Below are 22,408 nucleotides of genomic sequence, written 5' to 3' on the forward strand. Positions count from 1 at the left end.
TGTCCTTAAAGACTCATATGATATATGTGTATACAGTCCATGCAGTGATAAACTGGCACAATCCGTCCACCAGGGCAGGGGTGTGAAGGGTCCTGTCTGCTCTCCCAAAGTTCGAACACACTCCAGTGCTTCCCCCCCCCCTAAGATTGAACACTCACCAGAAACCGGTGAATATAGAGCCTTCAATGAGGTCCACCAATCAGCGGGTGTATAGATCACTGCTGGGCTGCACCTAGCTGCTCCTTCCTCCAACTGTTCCTCAGTTCAAAAGTTCATGTAATTGAACAAAGTGGGGGCAACAATAGTGTAATTCCGTAACACTTTATTAAAATCACACACAATGCAAGCCCCTCTCCCCTCCAAATGGCTACTTACAAGAGGGCATTGGAGTGCAGGCATAAAGCTCAAAATATGTACACTTGATAACCATTCCAAACCATTCCTGTAGCCCAATAGGAATAACGAATGATAACCAGTGTGGAAGGTATAGCGGCCGCGCACATCGGCTCTGACGTTTCGTCCACTTGACTTCTTCTGAGAGCCCGATGTGCGCGGCGCGGTCGTGATCCTTTAATGCAGACGCCGGCGCATGCGCACCAGCGTCCGTTTAGGGGTCACCCGGAAGTGTAAGGAGTTTATTACACATCCTGCGTCGGTATGCAGGATGTGTAATAAACTCCTTACACTTCCGGGTGACCCCTAAACGGACGCTGGTGCGCATGCGCCGGCGTCTGCATTAAAGGATCACGACAGCGCCGCGCACATCGGGCTCTCAGAAGAAGTCAAGTGGACGAAACGTCAGAGCCGATGTGCGCGGTCGCTATACCTTCCACACTGGTTATCATTCGTTATTCCTATTGGGCTACAGGAATGGTTTGGAATGGTTATCAAGTGTACATATTTTGAGCTTTATGCCTGCACTCCACTGCCCTCTTGTAAGTAGCCATTTGGAGGGGAGTGGGGCTTGCATTGTGTGTGATTTTAATAAAGTGTTACGGAATTACACTATTGTTGCCCCCACTTTGTTCAATTACATGAATTTTTGAACTGAGGAACAGTTGGAGGAAGGAGCAGCTAGGTGCAGCCCAGCAGTGATCTATACACCCGCTGATTGGTGGACCTCATTGAAGGCTCTATATTCACCGGTTTCTGGTGAGTGTTCAATCTTAGGAGGGGAGCACTGGAGTGTGTTTGAACTTTGGGAGAGCAGACAGGACCCTTCACACCCCTGTCCTGGTGGACGGATTGTGCCAGTTTATCACTGCATGGACTGTATACACATATATCATATGAGTCTTTAAGGACATTGTTTTATACAATAGACCTGTTTTTTTAGCGCTGCTAGTGTTCAGTCTATTTTACTTGGTTTAATATTCTCAACACCTTTTTTAAAATATAGTATCTTACGCCTTCTTCCTGGAGCATGCATTGCGTAGTGTCATTGATCCTAGCCGTCGAGGAGAAGGAAGATGAGGAAGTCGGAATGTTGGATGAATTCCCAGGGGGTGCTACTCCATCTGAGACAAGTCAACAACAGGAGTCTGAAGAGGAGTCAGAGGAGGATGGTGCCGGGGCGGATGAGGAGGAGCAAGAAGAACATGCTTTAAACCCTTCTGGTATCCCTGGTGTTGTCTGTGGATGGGGGAGGAGAACGAGGAAGACATTATCCTGGATGATGAGCAGGAGCCAGGCCACTACACCGCTTCCAGCTTAGTGCAAATGGGGGCCTTCATGCTCCAATGTTTTTAAGGGTACCCCTGATAAAAAGCATAAAGGGCAAGGACCAGTACTGGGTGGCAATGTACTTAGACCCCCGGTATAAACAAAAAATGGAGGAAATGTTACCACAATCACAGAGGGCGGTCAGAATGTAGCACTTCCAGGCCTTGCTTTAAGAAATGCTGCATTCTGCTTTTGCGTGCGCTGGCAGAGGAATTTACATTCAGAGAAACAGTTGCGGATACCAATCCAACAGCGCCTGCAAGAAGAGGGCATTTTGAAGATGTGTTGGTCACTTCTGATATGAGATCATTCTTTCAGCCGACCCATCAACAGCTTTACTCCGGATCCAGCATCAGGGGTAGCCTAGACTGACAGGTGTCCGACTACATCGGGTTAACGGCCGATGTGGACGCTCTGGGGAGTGATGAACCCCTGGACTCCTGGGTGGGCAGGCTTGACCTCTGGCCAGAGCTTGCACAATTTGCAATGGAACTGTTGGCTTTCCCCCTGTCCAGTGTCCTGTCCGAAAGGACGTTCAGCGCATCAGGGGGGATCGTGAACGATAAGCGCACTCGCCTAGCTCATGACTACCTCACATTTATAAAAATTGAGGCATGGATCTCAGAGGAATTCAACACATGTGACCAGTAGACCATGTTTGATTAAAATTCCTCATGACAGGCCACAAATATCCACCAGACCGCCATCCACCCATAACAATTCACAGTCCTTGTCTTCTGCACAAGCGGCATAAAAGGCATTTTATGTCCATTCAATGCCTAATTTATGGGGCCTATCATGGCCGACAATTTTTTATCCTGTCAATGCCAAATGTACCTCCAGCCACAGAATACAACGTTCTTAGCTGTCAGGTGAAAGCTTGTGGGCTAATTTTTTGGGGCCTGTAATGGCCGGGCAACACTTACTTCTGTATCCTGTCAATGCCTAATGTACCTTCAGCCACAGAATACAATGTTCTTTGCTGTCAGGTAAACGCATTTGGGCTAATTTTTGGGGCCTGGAATGGGCGACACTTACTTATGTATCCTGTGAATGCCTAGTGTACCTCTAGCCACAGAATACAATGTTCTTTGCTGTCAAGTAAACGCATGTGGGCTAATATTTGGGGCCTGGAATGGGCGACACTTCTGTATCCTGTGAATGCCTAATTTTTCAGACTGAAATTGAAAATCAATGGGTCTGTAAACGTTACGCCAAATTGTGGAACTGATGCGGACCTGTTTTACAGACGTGTGAATGGACCCTATATGTATTTGACATTTACCGGATGCTGTCAGTTCTGGCTGATTTAGAGAAAAGAAAAAATTTTTTGCTGGGGAAAAAAAAACATTTTATGGCAACTTTTCCAATAGCAATACTTCTGTTATGACAGTGTCCATGTTGTGGGACTATTTGTGCACAGCTAGTACGTCTTTTGTGGCTGCAAATATGACCTGAAGGTTTTTAAAGTTCGTCTGCCATTAAAGTCAATGGGGCCCGCCGCAAACTTGCGGTTCGCGAACATTTGAGAAAGGTTGCGATAACGTTCGCGAACCGCCCCGGCCGATGTTCGTCCATCACTATGGCTGAGGCACAAAAAAAACATCCAGTGTTTTGAACATTTCATTTTTTGATGCTTAACAAAAACAATCCTGTTATACTAACCTGCTGCCATGTGTGCAGTGGTTTTGCACAGAGCAGCCCTAATCCTCCTCTTCACATGGTCCCTCTTCACCCCTCTGGCCACCTTTCTGCTGTTGAATGCCCCCACAGCAGGCAGCTTGCTATGGAGGCACCTGAGCTGAGGCCAAGCTCCCTGTGTCCATCCAGACACTGCCCCCCCCCGCCCCCCCCCCCCCTCTCTCCTGATTGTCTCAATGATTTGGACTGACAGCAGTGGGAGGCAATAGTGCCACACTACCATCTCAGCCAAAGAGGAGGGAGAGTCTTAACCAGCCGAGTGTCTCCTGCAACATTGCTGGATAGAGATGGGCTCAGGTAAGTAGAACATTTTGGAAAAAAAACAATATTGTCAACTATTTTCATAATTGATAAGTTGGCCTCCATACAGAATGCATTATTTGTTTACATATCAGGCAATATAGTGCAGCACCCATACAGCTCAGAACACCATCCATACATGTCAGTAAGTGCCTGAGATATTGTAAATGTGAGAAGCAATGCATCATGGGACATGTAGTTCTGGGCAGGAAGTAAGTGGTTCTAAAGGCAGAAGTTTTTTTTTTTTTTTTTTTTTGGTTCAGATGCTGAAGACCTTGTTTTTGTATGGGCATAAGTGACAGCAGGCACAGGTAGCTTTTATCAAGCCACTCATCTATGACCAGGGAGTCTGTCATACATAATATTACAGTTCTGTCTAAAAATCGACAACAGTCTTTAATTTTTTTACCAGATTCAACCAATAATAATATATACAATATATCTCTTCTGTCTGTTATTCACATGTTTGAGTAGATTAGAGATTTTGCTCCCTAACGATATAGCTGGTTATTTTATATTTACCACTGCATATAGATATTTAAAGTGGTTGTAAACCCACTTTAAAGACTTTTACCCATAGGTAAGCCTATATTAAGGCTTACCTATAGGTGCTATAAATATCTCCTATACTTGCACCGTTTAGAAGATATTTACAGTGCATGCAGCCGATGACATCATCGGCGCATGGGCTCTGAAAGAACGGCCACCCATGCCGTGCCTTCAGAGCACAGTGCCATGAACGGCGGCTCCCGCCCCCATGCGCGGAAGTGATGTAATCGCGCCTCCGGCCAATCAGATGCCCGGAGGACGCGATCCAGGAAGCAGGGCGGCCGAACATGTCGGCCGTCCTGTCGGCACTGCGGGGGCTTCGTTTTTAGGTAAGTACTTCATAATGAGCTAGTATGCAATGCATACTAGCTCATTATGCCTTTTGTCTTTACAGGGTTTTTTTTCAGCGAGTTTACTTCCCCTTTTTTCCCCTAAATTGCCCTTCTTCTTTTTTTTTTTTTTTTTTTTTTGTTATTATACAATTATTTAAACGAAACAATAATAGGCCAACTAATCATTTATGAAAATAATTTTTAGTTGCAGCCCTAATTATACAGTTTCCCCGAAAGTAAGACATCCCCCTAAAATTTAAGACCTACTTACAGTTTTGACTCTCGCTGAAATATAGGGCATCCCCCCGAAAATAAGACCTCCCCGATAATAAGGCCTCCCCCGAACATAAAGTCTCCCTAATAATAAGGCCCCCCCGAAGCTACCGTAACTCTGGACTCTGGACCGTAGCGGCGGGTGCCACCGCGCAGCTCACTGTTGGCCGCAGTGCAGCCGGAGCAGACAGGAAGTGCAAGGTCTCTTTTAATCAGAGAGCCCGCGCCGCCGCCAGTACAAGCTGCCACCTGCTGCTCTCTCTGCCCTGACGGAGTCTGGCTGACTCACAATTAGACAGTGAGTCGCTCGGGGCAAGAGTCGGGCACATTGTGTGGACACACAGGGGTGACTGAGGTAGGGGGGAAATGTCTGATAAAGGGGTGGGGTGGATATCTGGTGAAGGTGTCCACTGGCACAGGGGTGGGGGGAGTGGGATCACTTAAAATGACACAGGAGGATCAGAAGGGGGGGGGGAATCAAAATGACACAGGAGGATGTCATTTTCTGGTTTGTGATGACAACTACTACCGTACCGTATACAGGTAGTATATTTCCATTTTTTTTTTTTCCAACAATAAATGTGTACCATATTCTTCATGGAAAAATAAGACATTCCCTGAAAATAAGACCTAGCGCACCTTTGAGAGCAAAAATTAATATAAGAAACTGTCTTATTTTCGGGGAAACAGGATATATACTGTGTGTGTGGTATGTATGTGTGTGTGTGTGTGTATATATATATATATATACACACACACACGTTTGTTCCTGCACATGCCATAACTACATACTGTGGCAGAACTATGTATGTATGTACACATGCAGGAAGTGGTAATGTGCCTAGAAATCGGAAGTGACGTGTGTGTGCGCAAAACCAGGAAGTGAATGTGTGGTGAGGATCACTAAAATACATTCCCCCAGCTAGCTAACATACCTCCTCAAGACCCCTCCCACACTTACTTTGCATATCTACCGCAGCTCCTCGCGTGAAAACGGAGCAAGGCATTGTTCTCCTAATCGTGCCAAGCAGCAGTAGACTTCTGGGTGCTTATGCACCCAATTTGTGTCATTTCCTGGTGTTCAGAGACAAATAACATTTTAGTTGACATCTTTCATGTTTTACCTAGGCCAGCTAAAAAGGTGAGTGAGCCATGCATGAATATAGCACTGTAGCAGTGTTGTGTTTTCCCCCCAAAAAAAATAATTTTTGAAAATCGAATTCATAAGGCTGCTTCTTGTCCTTCCATGAGTAACATGTATGGCAACATTTAAAATGGTGGTGGAACCCTCCTACAACAAAAAAAGTACATTTTTGGGGCGTTTACCTAAAGTTGCTGAAATTGCATTAGGAGTTAGGAGTTCTGTTTCTTGATTTACTCTGTGATTTTTTTATTTATTTTTTTTTGAATATTGGTGTGTGAGTGTAGAATAGTGATGTTACCCTCTGAATTTTGGTAATAACATTTTAAATTGGATTAATAATGTTGGTACGCATTACATTTTTATGGTGAAAAAGCTTATCATTTGGAAATGCCAAACACACCAAATTGTTATTAACTTTAAATTTGCATCAGCAATGGTATTGTGTGTGGTTTGTGAAGACAGCTGTGGGAGTTTGGGTTAAGATTTACAGTGCCTTGCGAAAGTATTCAGCCCCCTTGAACTTTTCGACCTTTTGCCACATTTCAGGCTTCAAACATAAAGATATAAAACTGCATTTTTTTTGTGAAGAATCAACAACAAGTGGGACACAATCATGAAGTGGAACGAAATTTATTGGATATTTCAAACTTTTTTAACAATTAAAAAACTGAAAAATTGGGTGTGCAAAATTATTCAGCCCCCTTAAGTTAAAACTTTGTAGCGCCACCTTTTGCTGCGATTACAGCTGTAAGTCGCTTGGGGTATGTCTCTATCAGTTTTGCACATCGAGAGACTGAAATTTTTGCCCATTCCTCCTTGCAAAACAGCTCGAGCTCAGTGAGGTTGGATGGGGAGCGTTTGAACAGCAGTTTTCCGTTCTTTTGACTTGGCCATTCTAACACCTGGATATGTTTATTTGTGAACCATTCCATTGTAGATTTCGCTTTATGTTTTAGATCATTGTCTTGTTGGAAGACAAATCTCTGTCCCAGTCTCAGGTCTTTTGCAGACTCCATCAGGTTTTCTTCCAGAATGGTCCTGTATTTGGCTCCATCCATCTTTAAACTTCTCCACAACAGTATCTCGGACCTGCCTGGTGTGTTCCTTGGTCTTCATGATGCTCTCTGCGCTTTAAACGGACCTCTGAGACTATCACAGTGCAGGTGCATTTATACGGAGACTTGATTACACACAGGTGGATTCTGTTTATCATCATTAGTCATTTAGGTCAACATTAGATCATTCAGAGATCCTCACTGAACTTCTGGAGAGAGTTTGCTGCACTGAAAGTAAAGGGGCTGAATAATTTTGCACGCCCAATTTTTCAGTTTTTTATTTGTTAACAAAGTTTGAAATATCTAATAAATTTCGTTCCACTTCATGATTGTGTCCCACTTGTTGTTGTTTCTTCACATAAAATTACAGTTTTATATCTTTATGTTTTGAAGCCTGAAATGTGGCAAAAGGTCGAAAAGTTCAAGGGGGCCGAATACTTTCACAAGGCACTGTATGTGGGATGGAGAGCAAGGAGTGCATTATCTACCGCTGCAAAGTGGCTGAGCATGCTCAGTTTATCCAAAGATATGGCTAAAACAGCAAAAAGTGTTTGAGCATGATTAGTGTAACGAGATATATCCCAAATGACAAAAGTCCCTGGGAATACAAAATGTACATGGCAGTATCTCTTTCTCAATAGATGGAGATAGAATATTATCAGTTTCAAAAAACATGAAAACGTTACAGCTTACTAATAGTGTTGAGCGAACACGGACTGTATTATTCGTGTTCGTACCGAATAATTGGATTTTTTGTACCCGAACACGGACACGGACACTTTACTGTATGTTCGGGTAAAAATCCGTGTTCGGTCGTTTTATTTCCGGGTTTTGCATGCTTTGGCGCTCTTTTCATGGCGGGCTTTCAACAGCCAATCAACAATCGTTTAACTGGTGTGCCTTAAGCCATCCCAGCCATGCCTGCAAATGTCTCAGTAGCTGTGATTGGCCGTCTGAAGCATGTGACCAAGTCTTTATAAGTTCGAGGCAGCCGCAGCGGCGTCATTATGCTGCTTAGATTCAGGGACAGAGCACACATCAACGTGCTGGCTGCTGATTAGGGAAAGATAGGCAGGAAAAAACCATTTGTGTCCGGATAGAATTGAGGGACAGGTCGGAGTGTTTAGGCAGGGCGAGTTGTAGGCATTTTAGGGATAGAGTCTGCTGAATTATATAGGGTCAGTGTCTTCTACAAACTACAATCGATATTGCTGTGTGGGGGGTGGGGTCTGCACTCAATCCTGATCTACGATCTCTTCTCAATCCTGTTAGGGACAGAGTCTGCTGAATTTTAGGGAAACTGTGTTCTACAAACTACAATCGATATTGCTGTGTGGTGTGGGATTGGAGATAGGCAGGTGTCAGTGATCCACATCCATTTTTCTGTGTGTGAGCTGCAGTGAACACAATCTTTTTGGGCTGCAGTGAACACAATCTTTTTGGGCTGCAGTGAACACAATCTTTTTGGGCTGCAGTGAACACAATCTTTTTGGGCTGCAGTGAACACAATCTTTTTGGGCTGCAGTGAACACAATCTTTTTGGGGTGCAGTGAACAAAATCTTTTTGGGGTGCAGTGAACACAATCCTTTTTGGTGTGCAGTGAACACAATCTTTGTGGGGTGCAGTGAACAAAATCCTTTGTGGGGTGCAGTGAACACAATCTTTTTGGGGTGCAGTGAACAAAATCCTTTTTGGGGTGCAGTGAACAACATCCTTTTTGGGGTGCAGTGAACACAATCTTTTTGGGGTGCAGTGAACAAAATCCTTTGTGGGGTGCAGTGAACACAATCTTTTTGGGGTGGAGTGAACAACATCCTTTTTGGGGTGGAGTGAACAAAATCCTTTTTGGGGTGCAGTGAACAAAATCATTTTTGGGGTGCAGTGAACACAATCTTTTTGGGGTGCAGTGAACACAATCTTTTTGGGGTGCAGTGAACACAATCTTTTTGGGGTGCAGTGAACACAATCTTTGTGGGGTGCAGTGAACACAATCTTTTTGGGGTGGAGTGAACAACATCCTTTTTGGGGTGCAGTGAACAACATCCTTTTTGGGGTGCAGTGAACACAATCTTTTTGGGGTGCAGTGAACACAATCTTTGTGGGGTACAGTGAACAGAATCTTTGTGGGGTGCAGTGAACACAATCTTTGGGGGGTACAGTGAACACAATCTTTGTGAGGTGCAGTGAACACAATCTTTGTGGGGTGCAGTGAACACAATCTTTGTGGGGTACAGTGAACACAATCTCATACTGAAGGTTTGAGGGTGCTGCCTGTTCCATACTCCCCCTACTCCTCATCTAGCCTTTTAGGGGTACAAACAATAGTAATTGGGGCCTAGTGTGGTTGTGTACGTGTGATATACATACACTTTTTTGGGATCATATTTTCTATTCCGCTATTTAATCAAAAACCTTTGGGGATCAGTTAAATTGGGGGATAGTCTGTGTTGGTACGTGTGAGAGAGATCCACCTTTCCAAGTTGTTGGGGTTCATCTCATACTTCTGAAGGTTTGAGGGTGCTGCCTGTTCCATACTCCCCCTACTCCTAGCCTTTTAGGGGTACAAACAATAGTAATTGGGGCCTAGTGTGGTTGTGTACGTGTGATATACATACACTTTTTTGGGATCATATTTTCTATTCCGCTATTTAATCAAAAACCTTTGGGGATCAGTTAAATTGGGGGATAGTCTGTGTTGGTACGTGTGAGAGAGATCCACCTTTCCAAGTTGTTGGGGTTCATCTCATACTTCTGAAGGTTTGAGGGTGCTGCCTGTTCCATACTCCCCCTACTCCTAGCCTTTTAGGGGTACAAACAATAGTAATTGGGGCCTAGTGTGGTTGTGTACGTGTGATATACATACACTTTTTTGGGATCATATTTTCTATTCCGCTATTTAATCAAAAACCTTTGGGGATCAGTTAAATTGGGGGATAGTCTGTGTTGGTACGTGTGAGAGAGATCCACCTTTCCAAGTTGTTGGGGTTCATCTCATACTTCTGAAGGTTTGAGGGTGCTGCCTGTTCCATACTCCCCCTACTCCTAGCCTTTTAGGGGTACAAACAATAGTAATTGGGGCCTAGTGTGGTTGTGTACGTGTGATATACATACACTTTTTTGGGATCATATTTTCTATTCCGCTATTTAATCAAAAACCTTTGGGGATCAGTTAAATTGGGGGATAGTCTGTGTTGGTACGTGTGAGAGAGATCCACCTTTCCAAGTTGTTGGGGTTCATCTCATACTTCTGAAGGTTTGAGGGTGCTGCCTGTTCCATACTCCCCCTACTCCTAGCCTTTTAGGGGTACAAACAATAGTAATTGGGGCCTAGTGTGGTTGTGTACGTGTGATATACATACACTTTTTTGGGATCATATTTTCTATTCCGCTATTTAATCAAAAACCTTTGGGGATCAGTTAAATTGGGGGATAGTCTGTGTTGGTACGTGTGAGAGAGATCCACCTTTCCAAGTTGTTGAGGTTCATCTCATACTTCTGAAGGTTTGAGGGTGCTGCCTGTTCCATACTCCCCCTACTCCTAGCCTTTTAGGGGTACAAACAATAGTAATTGGGGCCTAGTGTGGTTGTGTACGTGTGATATACATACACTTTTTTGGGATCATATTTTCTATTCCGCTATTTAATCAAAAACCTTTTGGGATCAGTTAAATTGGGGGATAGTCTGTGTTGGTACGTGTGAGAGAGATCCACCTTTCCAAGTTGTTGGGGTTCATCTCATACTTCTGAAGGTTTGAGGGTGCTGCCTGTTCCATACTCCCCCTACTCCTAGCCTTTTAGGGGTACAAACAATAGTAATTGGGGCCTAGTGTGGTTGTGTACGTGTGATATACATACACTTTTTTGGGATCATATTTTCTATTCCGCTATTTAATCAAAAACCTTTGGGGATCAGTTAAATTGGGGGATAGTCTGTGTTGGTACGTGTGAGAGAGATCCACCTTTCCAAGTTGTTGGGGTTCATCTCATACTTCTGAAGGTTTGAGGGTGCTGCCTGTTCCATACTCCCCCTACTCCTAGCCTTTTAGGGGTACAAACAATAGTAATTGGGGCCTAGTGTGGTTGTGTACGTGTGATATACATACACTTTTTTGGGATCATATTTTCTATTCCGCTATTTAATCAAAAACCTTTGGGGATCAGTTAAATTGGGGGATAGTCTGTGTTGGTACGTGTGAGAGAGATCCACCTTTCCAAGTTGTTGGGGTTCATCTCATACTTCTGAAGGTTTGAGGGTGCTGCCTGTTCCATACTCCCCCTACTCCTAGCCTTTTAGGGGTACAAACAATAGTAATTGGGGCCTAGTGTGGTTGTGTACGTGTGATATACATACACTTTTTTTGGATCATATTTTCTATTCCGCTATTTAATCAAAAACCTTTGGGGATCAGTTAAATTGGGGGATAGTCTGTGTCGGTACGTGTGAGAGAGATCCACCTTTCCAAGTTGTTGAGGTTCATCTCATACTTCTGAAGGTTTGAGGGTGCTGCCTGTTCCATACTCCCCCTACTCCTCATCTAGCCTTTTAGGGGTACAAACAATAGTAATTGGGGCCTAGTGTGGTTGTGTACGTGCGAGATACATACACTTTTTTTGATCATATTTCCTATTCCGCTATTCAATAAAAACCTTTGAGGATCAATTGAATTGCGGGATAGTCTGTGTCGGTACGTGTGAGAGAGATCCACCTTTCCAAGTTGTTGGGGTTCATCTCATACTTCTGAAGGTTTGAGGGTGCTGCCTGTTCCATACTCCCCCTACTCCTCATCTAGCCTTTTAGGGGTACAAACAATAGTAATTGGGGCCCAGTGTGGTTGTGTACGTGTGATATACATACACTTTTTTGGGATCATATTTTCTATTCCGCTATTTAATCAAAAACCTTTGGGGATCAGTTAAATTGGGGGATAGTCTGTGTCGGTACGTGTGAGAGAGATCCACCTTTCCAAGTTGTTGGGGTTCATCTCATACTTCTGAAGGTTTGAGGGTGCTGCCTGTTCCATACTCCCCCTACTCCTCATCTAGCCTTTTAGGGGTACAAACAATAGTAATTGGGGCCTAGTGTGGTTGTGTACGTGCGAGATACATACACTTTTTTGGGATCATATTTCCTATTCCGCTATTCAATAAAAACCTTTGAGGATCAATTGAATTGCGGGATAGTCTGTGTCGGTACGTGTGAGAGAGATCCACCTTTCCAAGTTGTTGGGGTTCATCTCATACTTCTGAAGGTTTGAGGGTGCTGCCTGTTCCATACTCCCCCTACTCCTCATCTAGCCTTTTAGGGGTACAAACAATAGTAATTGGGGCCCAGTGTGGTTGTGTACGTGTGATATACATACACTTTTTTTGGATCATATTTTCTATTCCGCTATTTAATTTAACTGGGCCTCCATGCGAGACCTGTGTGCCTTGTTGCGCTGTTTTGAGTACTCCACCAACATGGCCAGTGGCAATGACGCCGTTCTCAGCTTAACTATCCCACTTCTATGCCTCCTTGAAAAAACAATTCGGGCGATGATGGAAGAGGATGTGGCACAGGATGAGGAGGAGGAGGAGGATGAAGAGGTAACATTTCCAAGGCTTTCAGGGCAGTCATTCGCAAGGGGCTCCGAGGGTGGGTTCCTGCACACGCAAACGCCAGGGACGCAATTGTCCAGCAGGGGCACAGTTCTGGAGGATGAGGAGGATGAGGAGGAGGAGGAGCTGGAGGAGGAGATGGAACCATGTTCACAGCAGGGTGGCACCCAGGCCAGCTCATGGCCATCACTGGTGCGTGGCTGGGGGGATACAGAGGACACGGACGATACACCTCCCACAGAGGACAGCCTTTCGTTGCCTCTGGGCAGCCTGGCACACATGAGCGATTACATGCTGCAGTGTCTCCACAACGACCGCCGAGTTGCCCACATTCTAACTTGTGCTGATTACTGGGTGGCCACGCTGCTGGATCCCCGTTACAAGGACAACGTACCGTCCTTAATTCACTCACTGGAGCGCGATCGCAAGATGCGCGAGTACAAGCGCACGCTGGTAGACGCCATGCTGCTGGCATTCCCATCTGACAGCGGGGCCACAGTGGAAGCACAAGGCAGAGGAGGAGGAGGAGGAGGTCGCCAACGCAACCAGGGCACCGCCAGCACCTCAGAAGGCAGGGTTAGCATGGCCGAAATGTGGAAAAGCTTTGTCAGCACGCCACAACAAACAGCAGCACCAGCAGCTCAGATGGAACGTCTTAGCAGGAGGCAGCATTTTACCAACATGGTGGAGCAGTATGTGTGCACACGCCTACATGTAGTGAATGACGGGTCTGCCCCCTTCAACTTCTGGGTCTCCAAATTGGGCACATGGCTTGAGCTTGCCCTTTACGCCTTGGAGGTGCTGGCGTGCCCTGCAGCCAGTGTATTATCTGAACGGGTATTTAGCACGGCTGGGGGCGTTATAACAGACAAGCGCAGCCGCCTGTCCAGAGACAATGTGGACAAGCTCACGTTCATTAAAATGAACCAGGCATGGATCCCACGGGACTTTTCCGTACCTTATGCAGAATAGCAATGGATACCGACCTTACCCACCCATTGTTCCATTTTTGCTCTTTCTCACTCTTTTGGGGTGTACCCTCATTTAAAATTTTTGAAAAGAAGCAGTGTTGGCTACCTCGTCCTCCTCCTCAGGGCCAGATTAATGTAGGGGCTATTGGAGCTGCAGCTCCAGGCCCCTACCTTTTATATAGGCCCCGGGTTGGCCATATTCACTGTTACCGCTCTTCTGTCACTTGTAAACACAGAAGTCTGGCTTCTATGCTCGCTTCCCCAGGCAGCACCCTCAGAACCTCCCCACACAGCGTGAAGGCCGGACAAGGAGGGACAGTTGGCGATGCATGGATGTGTTTATGGGCTTCAGAGACAGCATCCCATGTTGAATTAGGCATGCATGGCTGCACCCTTCCTCCTCTGGGTGCATGGCAAGGCACGGCCCTTAAGGCCCTTCAAAATCCTCAGCACCAAGCCCATGATGCTGTTAATCCGGCCCTGGTCCTCCTCCACCGCCGCTTCCACCTACACCGCCCATAGGTGTGCGCAGCCTATTGCATTAAGGTGTGCACCCCAAAGTTGAAATACACATGCATGTGTTTGCCAGCAGGGAGAGTAATGTATCGGGGCCATGTACCTGTAGGCAAGGAGAAATAGAGCAGAGCAGGTCCCAGGGAGATTTTTCCCATCTCCTCACTGGCAATGCTATGTGCCCTAGGTGATTAGGGTGTGCCCAGGCACACCCAGCACACCCTGTGCGCACGCCTATGTCACCGCCACATCCACCACCACCTCAACCTCCCTCCTACTCCATATGGGCCTCGTCCTTCAGAGATGAAGAAGAACATTGTTTTATTTTTCTGTTTTTTTTTTTGTTGTTTTAAGTTATTTCCCTATCCACATTTGTTTGCAGAGCACTTGCCATGCTCTTAATTACGTTTTGCTGCCATTTGCAGCACTCTAGCCCTTTCCTTTGGTGTTTTAGAGCCATTTTAGTGCCTTAAAGTTCGGGTCCCCATTGACTTCAATGGGGTTCGGTGTCCGGGAAAAGTTCGGTAAAAGTCCGGGACACGGACCCGGACTTTTTTTTAAAGTTCGGCCGAACCCGTCGAACACGGACATCTAGGTGTTCGCTCAACCCTACTTACTAACATTGTTTAACATAAAAAAGAATAAGAAGCAAAACAAAAAGCCAGCAAGGACAATTGTCTTTAATAATTCAACATTTAATACCACAATTAAAATGTATACTTTTGTGTAAATAGCAGAGTTGTACAATTCAAATCAATGGATGACACTTGTTTTTATATACACGTAACGCCTATTTTTTACGGCCCCGTACTCGTAATTGCATTCCCAAATTCACTATAACGGCAGCTTACGATTTCCAAGGCGCAGGTTTGAAACTATTTTGACGGTCTGGGCATGCGCACGTGTGCTGCTTCACAGTCGTAGGCTGTGGGAGAATTTTTTTTACTTCCCACTTTCATTGAAATTTCTTTTTAAACATCAAAGCAGATCATGTCCAAACGTTATACCACATCTTTCAGAACCGTTTCAGCTAAGCTATCCTGCTCAAAACATTATTTCCAGGAAAATAGTAGAACTTTTAGCACGACTACTTTTTTACTCCCTCGCAGCCGTACATTGCCGATAGTGAATTTGAATTCGCAATTACGCTTTCCTGACCTTTTTATAGTAAATTCGGTTTGGTAGTGTATTTACGGCAAGTTCGCCGTAAAATAGGAATGTATGCCAGCTTAGTGTTATAGTAAATTAGGCCCACTGCCTCCAAATGTAAATATCTTGCATCAGGACATTCAATCAGTTAACTGTGGTAATTCTATTTTCTATTTTATCAGACCAAAACCAGTCTGTGGGCCCAGGAGATCTCTTCAGGAGCGGGCCCTCAGAGCACACTTTTTCTGGAGGTCATACTGGCTAGGCTCCAGGCGGTCAGCGAGAGTGGCAGCCAGGCTTTCCGAAGGATGTTCCAGGCAGTGGTGGAGCGGTCCCCTGCAGGGGTTGAATCCGGAAGAGTGGAAGATCCAGCTACCCAGTTGGGTATAATAAGTGCTCCTGGTGAGGAAAGAGATCTAATGGAGATTGCGATGGAGAGTGCGGAGGTCAGTCAAGACGGTACGCAAGAAGGTATGGGACATATTGAAGGTGGTTCCCTGATGAGTGTTACGGTGCCCCCCACTGGGGAAGAGATGCCAGAGAGCTCACCTAAAGTTAGCACTCCTGGAGCCCTGAAAAACAAGCAGAAGGCTTCAGTAGAGAAGCTGGCCAGTAAAACCCCAGTAGTTAAAATCGTGAGAAGCCAGAAGAAATTTCTGCGACTGCTGTTCAGCATAGTTCGGCCTTTGTCACCATGGGGGGATCGATCCTGCACCCTGGGGAATCAGTAAGGAAGATGGCGCCCACTGTTGCTGTCATTGGCATCCTTTCCGGGGGAGATCATGGCGCCAGACCGGAAATGCCCGCTCTCGGAAGTGAATCGATCTATCTAATTTCAAGACGCCGAGGAGATCTGACAGAATGGAATTGAAGGTGCAGGATGATGTGCCAGCTGTCAATGCAAGTTGTGCAGACTTAGTTGCTGTTTCTGGCCAGAATCAATCACGAGCGGATCCGGAAGTGCTATGCGGGACGTGGGCAGGACATCATCTGCCATTGCAGACCATGCTGGTGGCCAGGACGTGGTCAGAGTCTGTGCCATGGATGCAATGCCAACTGAGGAGCCTGGAACTAGCAGGTTGGAAGCTGCCCAGGGACAGCAGATGGGTGAGACTGAACGAGGATTGTTATAGGGAGAGTGTGAACTAAAACTCCAAGCATCTTGTCCAGCTCTGGCCTTCATCCGGGAGCTAGAGGGGTCCCCTAAAATTTTGGCAAGTGGGCTCACTATACTGCATCAGGAAGTGGCCAGCTCTGGATGGCCGACAGGGTGGAAGGATCTCCTCAAAAAATACGGCATCCTTGTGCCCGAAGGGGGCGACCCTGGCAGGTACATGGAATGCGCGAGTGTCCCAACAGGGCAGGTCCTTCTGTTGGCAAGTCACACTGTAGGGAATAACATCAGTGGAGTAATGTCACCTAAGCCTGTCCAGCCTGTAGGAGTAAGTGGGTGCCTGAACCAGTATTAGGGGCATCACAAGAGGCCAGGCTGTTGACCGCCTTACAGGAGGGGAGATCGTTAGCCCAACTGGCTGGGGCCACGGTTGGTCTGGGGCACTTTTATGGTCAGTTTGGCGCTCAGACTATTAGGCAGCCCCCGGGTGGCCAGGGTACTGGTGCCTGGTCCAGAGGGACGGGTGGTCCGGAGCAGAGATGCCGTAATGTGGTCCAACTGAGGTGGCGGGGGGAGGTGGTCAAAGTTCCTTTAAGAGGTGAGGTCGTCGATATGGGGTTTTAAAGTGGCTGAAATATTTGCTTCCAACCATCCCCATGGCACTGTGGAATTTGACGTGAGCTTTCAGACACCTATACTGATGGAACTTTTCTTTTCCCGGTATGAGGTTCTGAAGGCTCACACCAAATGGAGGGACTTCAGGGTCGTGGCAATCTCAAGACAGGAAGAGAATAAATTAGTGACGATTCTAGTCAAAAACGAGTCCCACAGACAATTTGGCCAGCTGCAAACTCCTCTTACAAATTAGACGAGAAGGGCATTTGGACAGGTGCTTGAATGGTGCCAGTAAAACTGAGTAGAAGGGGGCTGACTGTGTCCCACATCCCGGCCAGTGGTTTCGTTGGTTGAGACAGGATTTTGGCCTTCTACCCTGGCCAACCAAAGCTCTGCTTCAAATGTGGTAGTCCTAAACATTTCTGCACGTGCAGAGATACATCCGCTGCAATGAGGTGAGCCACATGGCTGATAGTTGTCACCTGATCATGTGTAACCTGTGTGGGGAGTTGGGGCATCCCTTTAGCAGCTGTCCAAAAGCCTTTACGGGTATACCTCTAGTCCTGTTGTCTCCCGCACCCCTGAGGGCACATCCGCAGCTCTGGGGGCTGCTGGTCCATCGGAGGCACAGGACTCGGTGGTCAGAAAAATACCTGCACGGTTGAGGAGAGCAGAGGAGGTTGGCAGAGGAGGCAGGTAGTCAAGATCAGGGGGCAGTTGCCCCAATCCCGGCCCTGCAGAGGGCGGGACTTTTGGTAGTAAAGGCCCTGGAGTTTTGCCCCGCATGCTTTGTTCCCTCTGGGCCCCCCCTCCCTCCCCCCTCTACTCTAGCTCCCACCTCAAGCACCCAAGAAATTTCTGTTCATAGTGTCTCTGCATGTTCTCCCCCTGTCCTTGTTTTGTTGCCCTTCTGTATCTAAGCCCCCCCCCCTTCCGCTGGTTTCCCCCTTCCCCAGCGTAGTTCAGCAATGGTAAGGCCTCGGGAGGACAGTCGGTCAGGTGCATCAAGCCAGGGTTCACAGTTCTCCAGCTGTTGTGACTCATCCTTGGGCTTTTCAAAGCACCCAAGGCATGAGATCAGGGAATCCACTGGTGGTACCTCCAGTGAGGAGGGGTCACGGGGTATTGGAAGTAGGGAGGGAGGTTGAATGAAGCGGGGGGGGAGGAAGAGTAAGGTCTCCAACAAGGGAGGGGGGAAGGTGGAGGGTGCTCAGCCTTGGGGTGAGGTAGATAGGGGTCCCAGATGGCAGAGGCCTTACGCCTGATCAATATGTATGGTGTCCTGTCCTCGGACTTGGAGGACGAAAACTTCCATTGAAAATATGGAGTAAAGGTTATTAATGTAAAGGCAGAGTATCACCACCTGCGCCAGTCCGGCTAGCAACCATTAATGTTGCTAATATTCGGTCTACTGTGGCTCCTTTCATGGCCTTTGATTTTTTTTTTCTCAGCCGCATTGAAGCTGATGTTTTTTTTTTCAACAGACCTGGCTATCATCTCAGGCAGAGATACATTTAGCAGAGTTGGAGTGGAGATGTGGGCCCTCCCTCTGGTCTCTTGCGGCCGAGCCCTGTAGTGTCGCGGTTCTTTTTTAAGACTGGTTCGGTGGCGACGAGTGATTGAGGTGGAAGTTGGCAGATGTATGGTGGTGAATGCTGGCGTGAGGGGACAGTTCCTCCATCTTATCAACTTTTATGGCCCCCAGTCCAAGAGGTGGAGGAAGGATCTCTTTACGGTGATCAAGTTGCTAGAGGACTCTGAAGTTAGGGAAGCCTTTTGAGATCTTTTTTTCGGAACAAACCTCGCTCCTTGAGAGGGGCTGCTCCTGCCATGAGTGGTGGAAAGCAGTGAAGAAGAGATCGGAGGGCTTTTTCCATGGAATATCAAAGTGCAGGGCAGCATCTCCGTACCAGGCCTACTTGAAGCTGCGAAGGCGTCTGGATCGCCTTGTGTCTTTAGGAGGCCCCCGGGAGCAGATCTCTGATCTAAAACTTCAACTAAGGGAGTGTCAGTATGATCGTCTCGCCTCCTTGGTTCTTAAGAGGGATTACGGGAAGTTTCGCTCCCCGGACCCATTTCAGAACTGTAGTGAGGCGGTGAGTTTGAAGATTGTACATGGATTGATGGAACCCTCAGGAAATCTGGTCTGGTCCAGGCCAGGGATCCTGGGGGTCGTCAAAGCCCATTTTTCAGACATCCTGAAGGCGAAGTATTTAGATGAAGAGAGGGCCAGGGTTTTTTTTTTTTTTTTTTGATGGGACTCCCTTGCAAGGGGAGCTTGACTTCCCGGCCTCTCTGACTTCAGACATCACGGTGGCAGAAGTTAAGCAGGCCATAGACACCTTGTCAACCAAAAAGTCTGGCGATGACGGGTTCACGGCAGAATTTTATAAGACCTTTAAAAGTATTTTGGCTCCTCATTTGACGGAGGTGTTTAGGGATTGTTTGACTGAAGGCCTGCTTCCTCCCTCAATGAGGAGGTCAGTCCTGATTCTGTTGTCAAAGGGGAAAGACCCATCAGTGTTTGAGAACTGATGTCCAATCGCCCTTTTTAACACTAATGGAACGTTGCTGGTGAAGATCCTTTTCCTACATCAGCCACTGCTGACAGGGTACTGTCTGTTGCGCAGCACTGCACGGTTCCCGGTCGTAGCACATCCAGTGCTGTCCTCTGCATCCAGGAGGCTGTGGAAAGGTGTAGGTCCAGTGGGAGGGGACAGTATCTGCTGGTGTTGGATCAGGCCAAGGCTTTTGAGCCATAAGTACCTCTGGCTTCTGTTGGAGAAATACGGCCTGCCGGGGCGGTTTGATTGGTTGCAGGTATTGTAAAGAGGGGCGGAAAGCTTCCCTCTTGTTAATGGCTGGGTAGCCTCATCCTTTGCTCTGGACTCTGGAGTCAGGCAGGGTTGCCCGTTGAGTCCCCTCTTGTACATCTTTGCAGTGGATCCTTTTATAAGGAGGCTAAACTGTGGACGTCTGAGGGGGGTCTTGATGGAGCCTTGTAGTGGCCCGGATGCGGTGGTGAAGGTGGTGGCTTATGCAGTCGATGTCTCGGTGAGGGTGTCGAGTCAGGAGGAGGCCCGATTTGTGGAAAAACAGATTCCCGACTACTCCGAGGCATTCAGTTCCTTAGTGAACTGGGACAAGAGTGAAGTTTTCTGGATGGGGAAGGAGGGGGAGCTGTTCCCAGTCCCAAACGTGTGCCCCAGCCAGAAATTAAGGTGCTTGGTATCCTCTTCAGCCAGGGGGATTACCCCAAACGAAATTGGGAGAACAGGCTGTCGGATGCCTCTCGGAAGTGTAATCCTGGATGTTGTCACTGAGGGACAACTGTTGCCTGAATTTTTATGTCAGCTACGTTTGTCTGTGCCCGCCAGCTCTCTATGCGTGGGTCTGTTTTTTCTACTGTTGTGGGAAAACAGACTTAATTTGACCAGATGAGAATTCACGTTCTTACAGAGGAGGTACATGGTCCACCTTGTAGTGTTTTACACTACTATGTTTGTTAAATTTAATCTTCAGTCCCTTTTTTAGGGATGAACCAACTCTGTGGGAATGTTCATGCAAGGACTGGCTATTGCTGTTCCTGAGAGCGTGGGAGGAGGGGGGGCCTGGTGATCTGAGGCGATCGCACGGATATCTCCCCTCTTATGTCCTGCAAGTGCCGAAAGTACTGAGTCAGTGGCGGATAACTTCTTTGGAGGTTGGGTCTACTGGTCGGCGGGGGTTGTACCAGAGTCATGGCCTCTGACTTTTTGAGGCCACTGTCGGTAAGAGACTGCCCAGAGGGAGTCCTCAGGGAAGAGTTAGCCCTCCTGAATTCACTTAGCATTCTGGGTACGTTTTGGGAACTTGCATGGAGCTCTTTCCATGGAAGACTTTACGTCCATTCAAACCTGAAATACAGGAACCTAGAGGACAGAGTATGTCCTCGTCCGGTGTGTGTGTGTGTGTGTGTGGGGGGGGGGGGGGTCGGGGTACTGGAGACCATGTACCAAAAAAATTCCAAGTCTTATAACAAATGAAAATGGGCGCTGGTAATGATGTGGGCTTGTGAAATTATGTATGTTGGTGATTGTGGGTAATGGATGTCTTCAATGTGGTTGTAGACCTTATATGTATAATATCATTACCCAATAAATTGTGACCAGTGCATATATAAAGGTAAACTTAAAAATTATAATACCTTATTGTGTCAAAATTATGCTTATGATATCAACTCAGTAAATTATCACAGGAAATGTGAAAAAACATTTTGTGACTTTTGGTGACAAATAAAATAATGCAAATGTGTGACACTTGTGATTATTTGTTAAAACTGGATTAGCATAATATCAATAAAATACATATAATTGACAATAAAATCTGTGATTCTTGAAATTATTTGTGGCAACTTGATAAAATAGTCCGTGCATAATAAATAAATGGAATCTTCAAAGTGCTTTGTGCACCAATTTGTGCTCTTGAGAAAGTAAGCAATATTTGCTTCTTACCAGATGGCCTTAGGTCGCAAGGACCTAAATCGCTTTTGATTCCCTTTAAAGGATGGATCAGTCCTCCACCGAACGCCTCCACTCCAGATATGTGGCAAGTTTTCCAATATGGTTAGATTAGTGGTGGCTCAGGATAGTTATTACTTCCTTTCCTTTAATCAGGACCTTAAGATGTGGGTCTCAAGCAGGTGTATATGGAAAAAAATATTGTGGGGAAGCCAAAAATATAGTGTGATACCGTTTTTTATTAGAATATAAAATAATAAAGGTAAAAATTGGCTGCTTACAATGAATAGTGCCTATCCTGGCACTAGGTGAAAACGCTGTTTGTTTTGGGGGTCTGAAAAGGTATACTCCTGGTGCTCTGTGTTAAACAGAGTCTCCTATACAACCCTAGTAGCGTGGCAGCGGTGGCATGCGTTCCAGACAGGGTGGAAGTGACGTCGCTGGCTCTCTTGGTTTCCGTGTTTACAGTAGACCACAATGCATTTCGCGTAATATCGCGTCATCAGGAAGTCAGGAGGGATTTGGATTTTTAGAGCACTGGGCTCACTTTTTATAGGGCTGCAACCTATATGCTAAAGATGGTTTGCACCTAAATGGAAGGGGGTCTTTTGTGCTAGGGGAGAGGTTTATGGGAAGGCTGGAGGAGTTTTTAAACTAGAATTGAGGGGGGAGGGTGAATTAGATTATAATGGGGCAGACAGGGGTTAGCCCCTATTGGTGGGTTAAATGGGGAAAGATGGGGGGAGAGTTATGGCAGAGGATAAGTAGGTTCCCATGTTACAAACAACCATTAGAAATGGTACTATTTGTACCAAAATTAAAAATATGCAAAATAAGTGTGCAAAATGTGACAATGAATTAACTACTTCCCG

General features: G+C 46.4%; 1 protein-coding gene across 1 annotated transcript in view; it reads left to right on the top strand.

Annotated features, from left to right (window-relative positions):
* Nucleotides 1–16,273: 16,273 nt before the first annotated feature.
* The window catches only part of LOC309567399 (uncharacterized protein), a gene marked incomplete at both ends in the record, with an annotated part of 58,997 nt that continues 52,862 nt past the window's right edge, over nucleotides 16,274–22,408 (top strand). The window contains 2 exons of the mRNA XM_082272801.1: nucleotides 16,274–16,415; nucleotides 19,979–20,258. Coding sequence (XP_082128927.1) covers nucleotides 16,274–16,415; nucleotides 19,979–20,258 — 422 coding nt within the window. The remainder of the gene's footprint in view (nucleotides 16,416–19,978; nucleotides 20,259–22,408) is intronic.

The sequence above is a fragment of the Pelophylax lessonae genome (genome assembly GCF_965119305.1).
Source record: "Pelophylax lessonae genome assembly, chromosome: 11".
Lineage (NCBI taxonomy): Eukaryota > Metazoa > Chordata > Amphibia > Anura > Ranidae > Pelophylax > Pelophylax lessonae.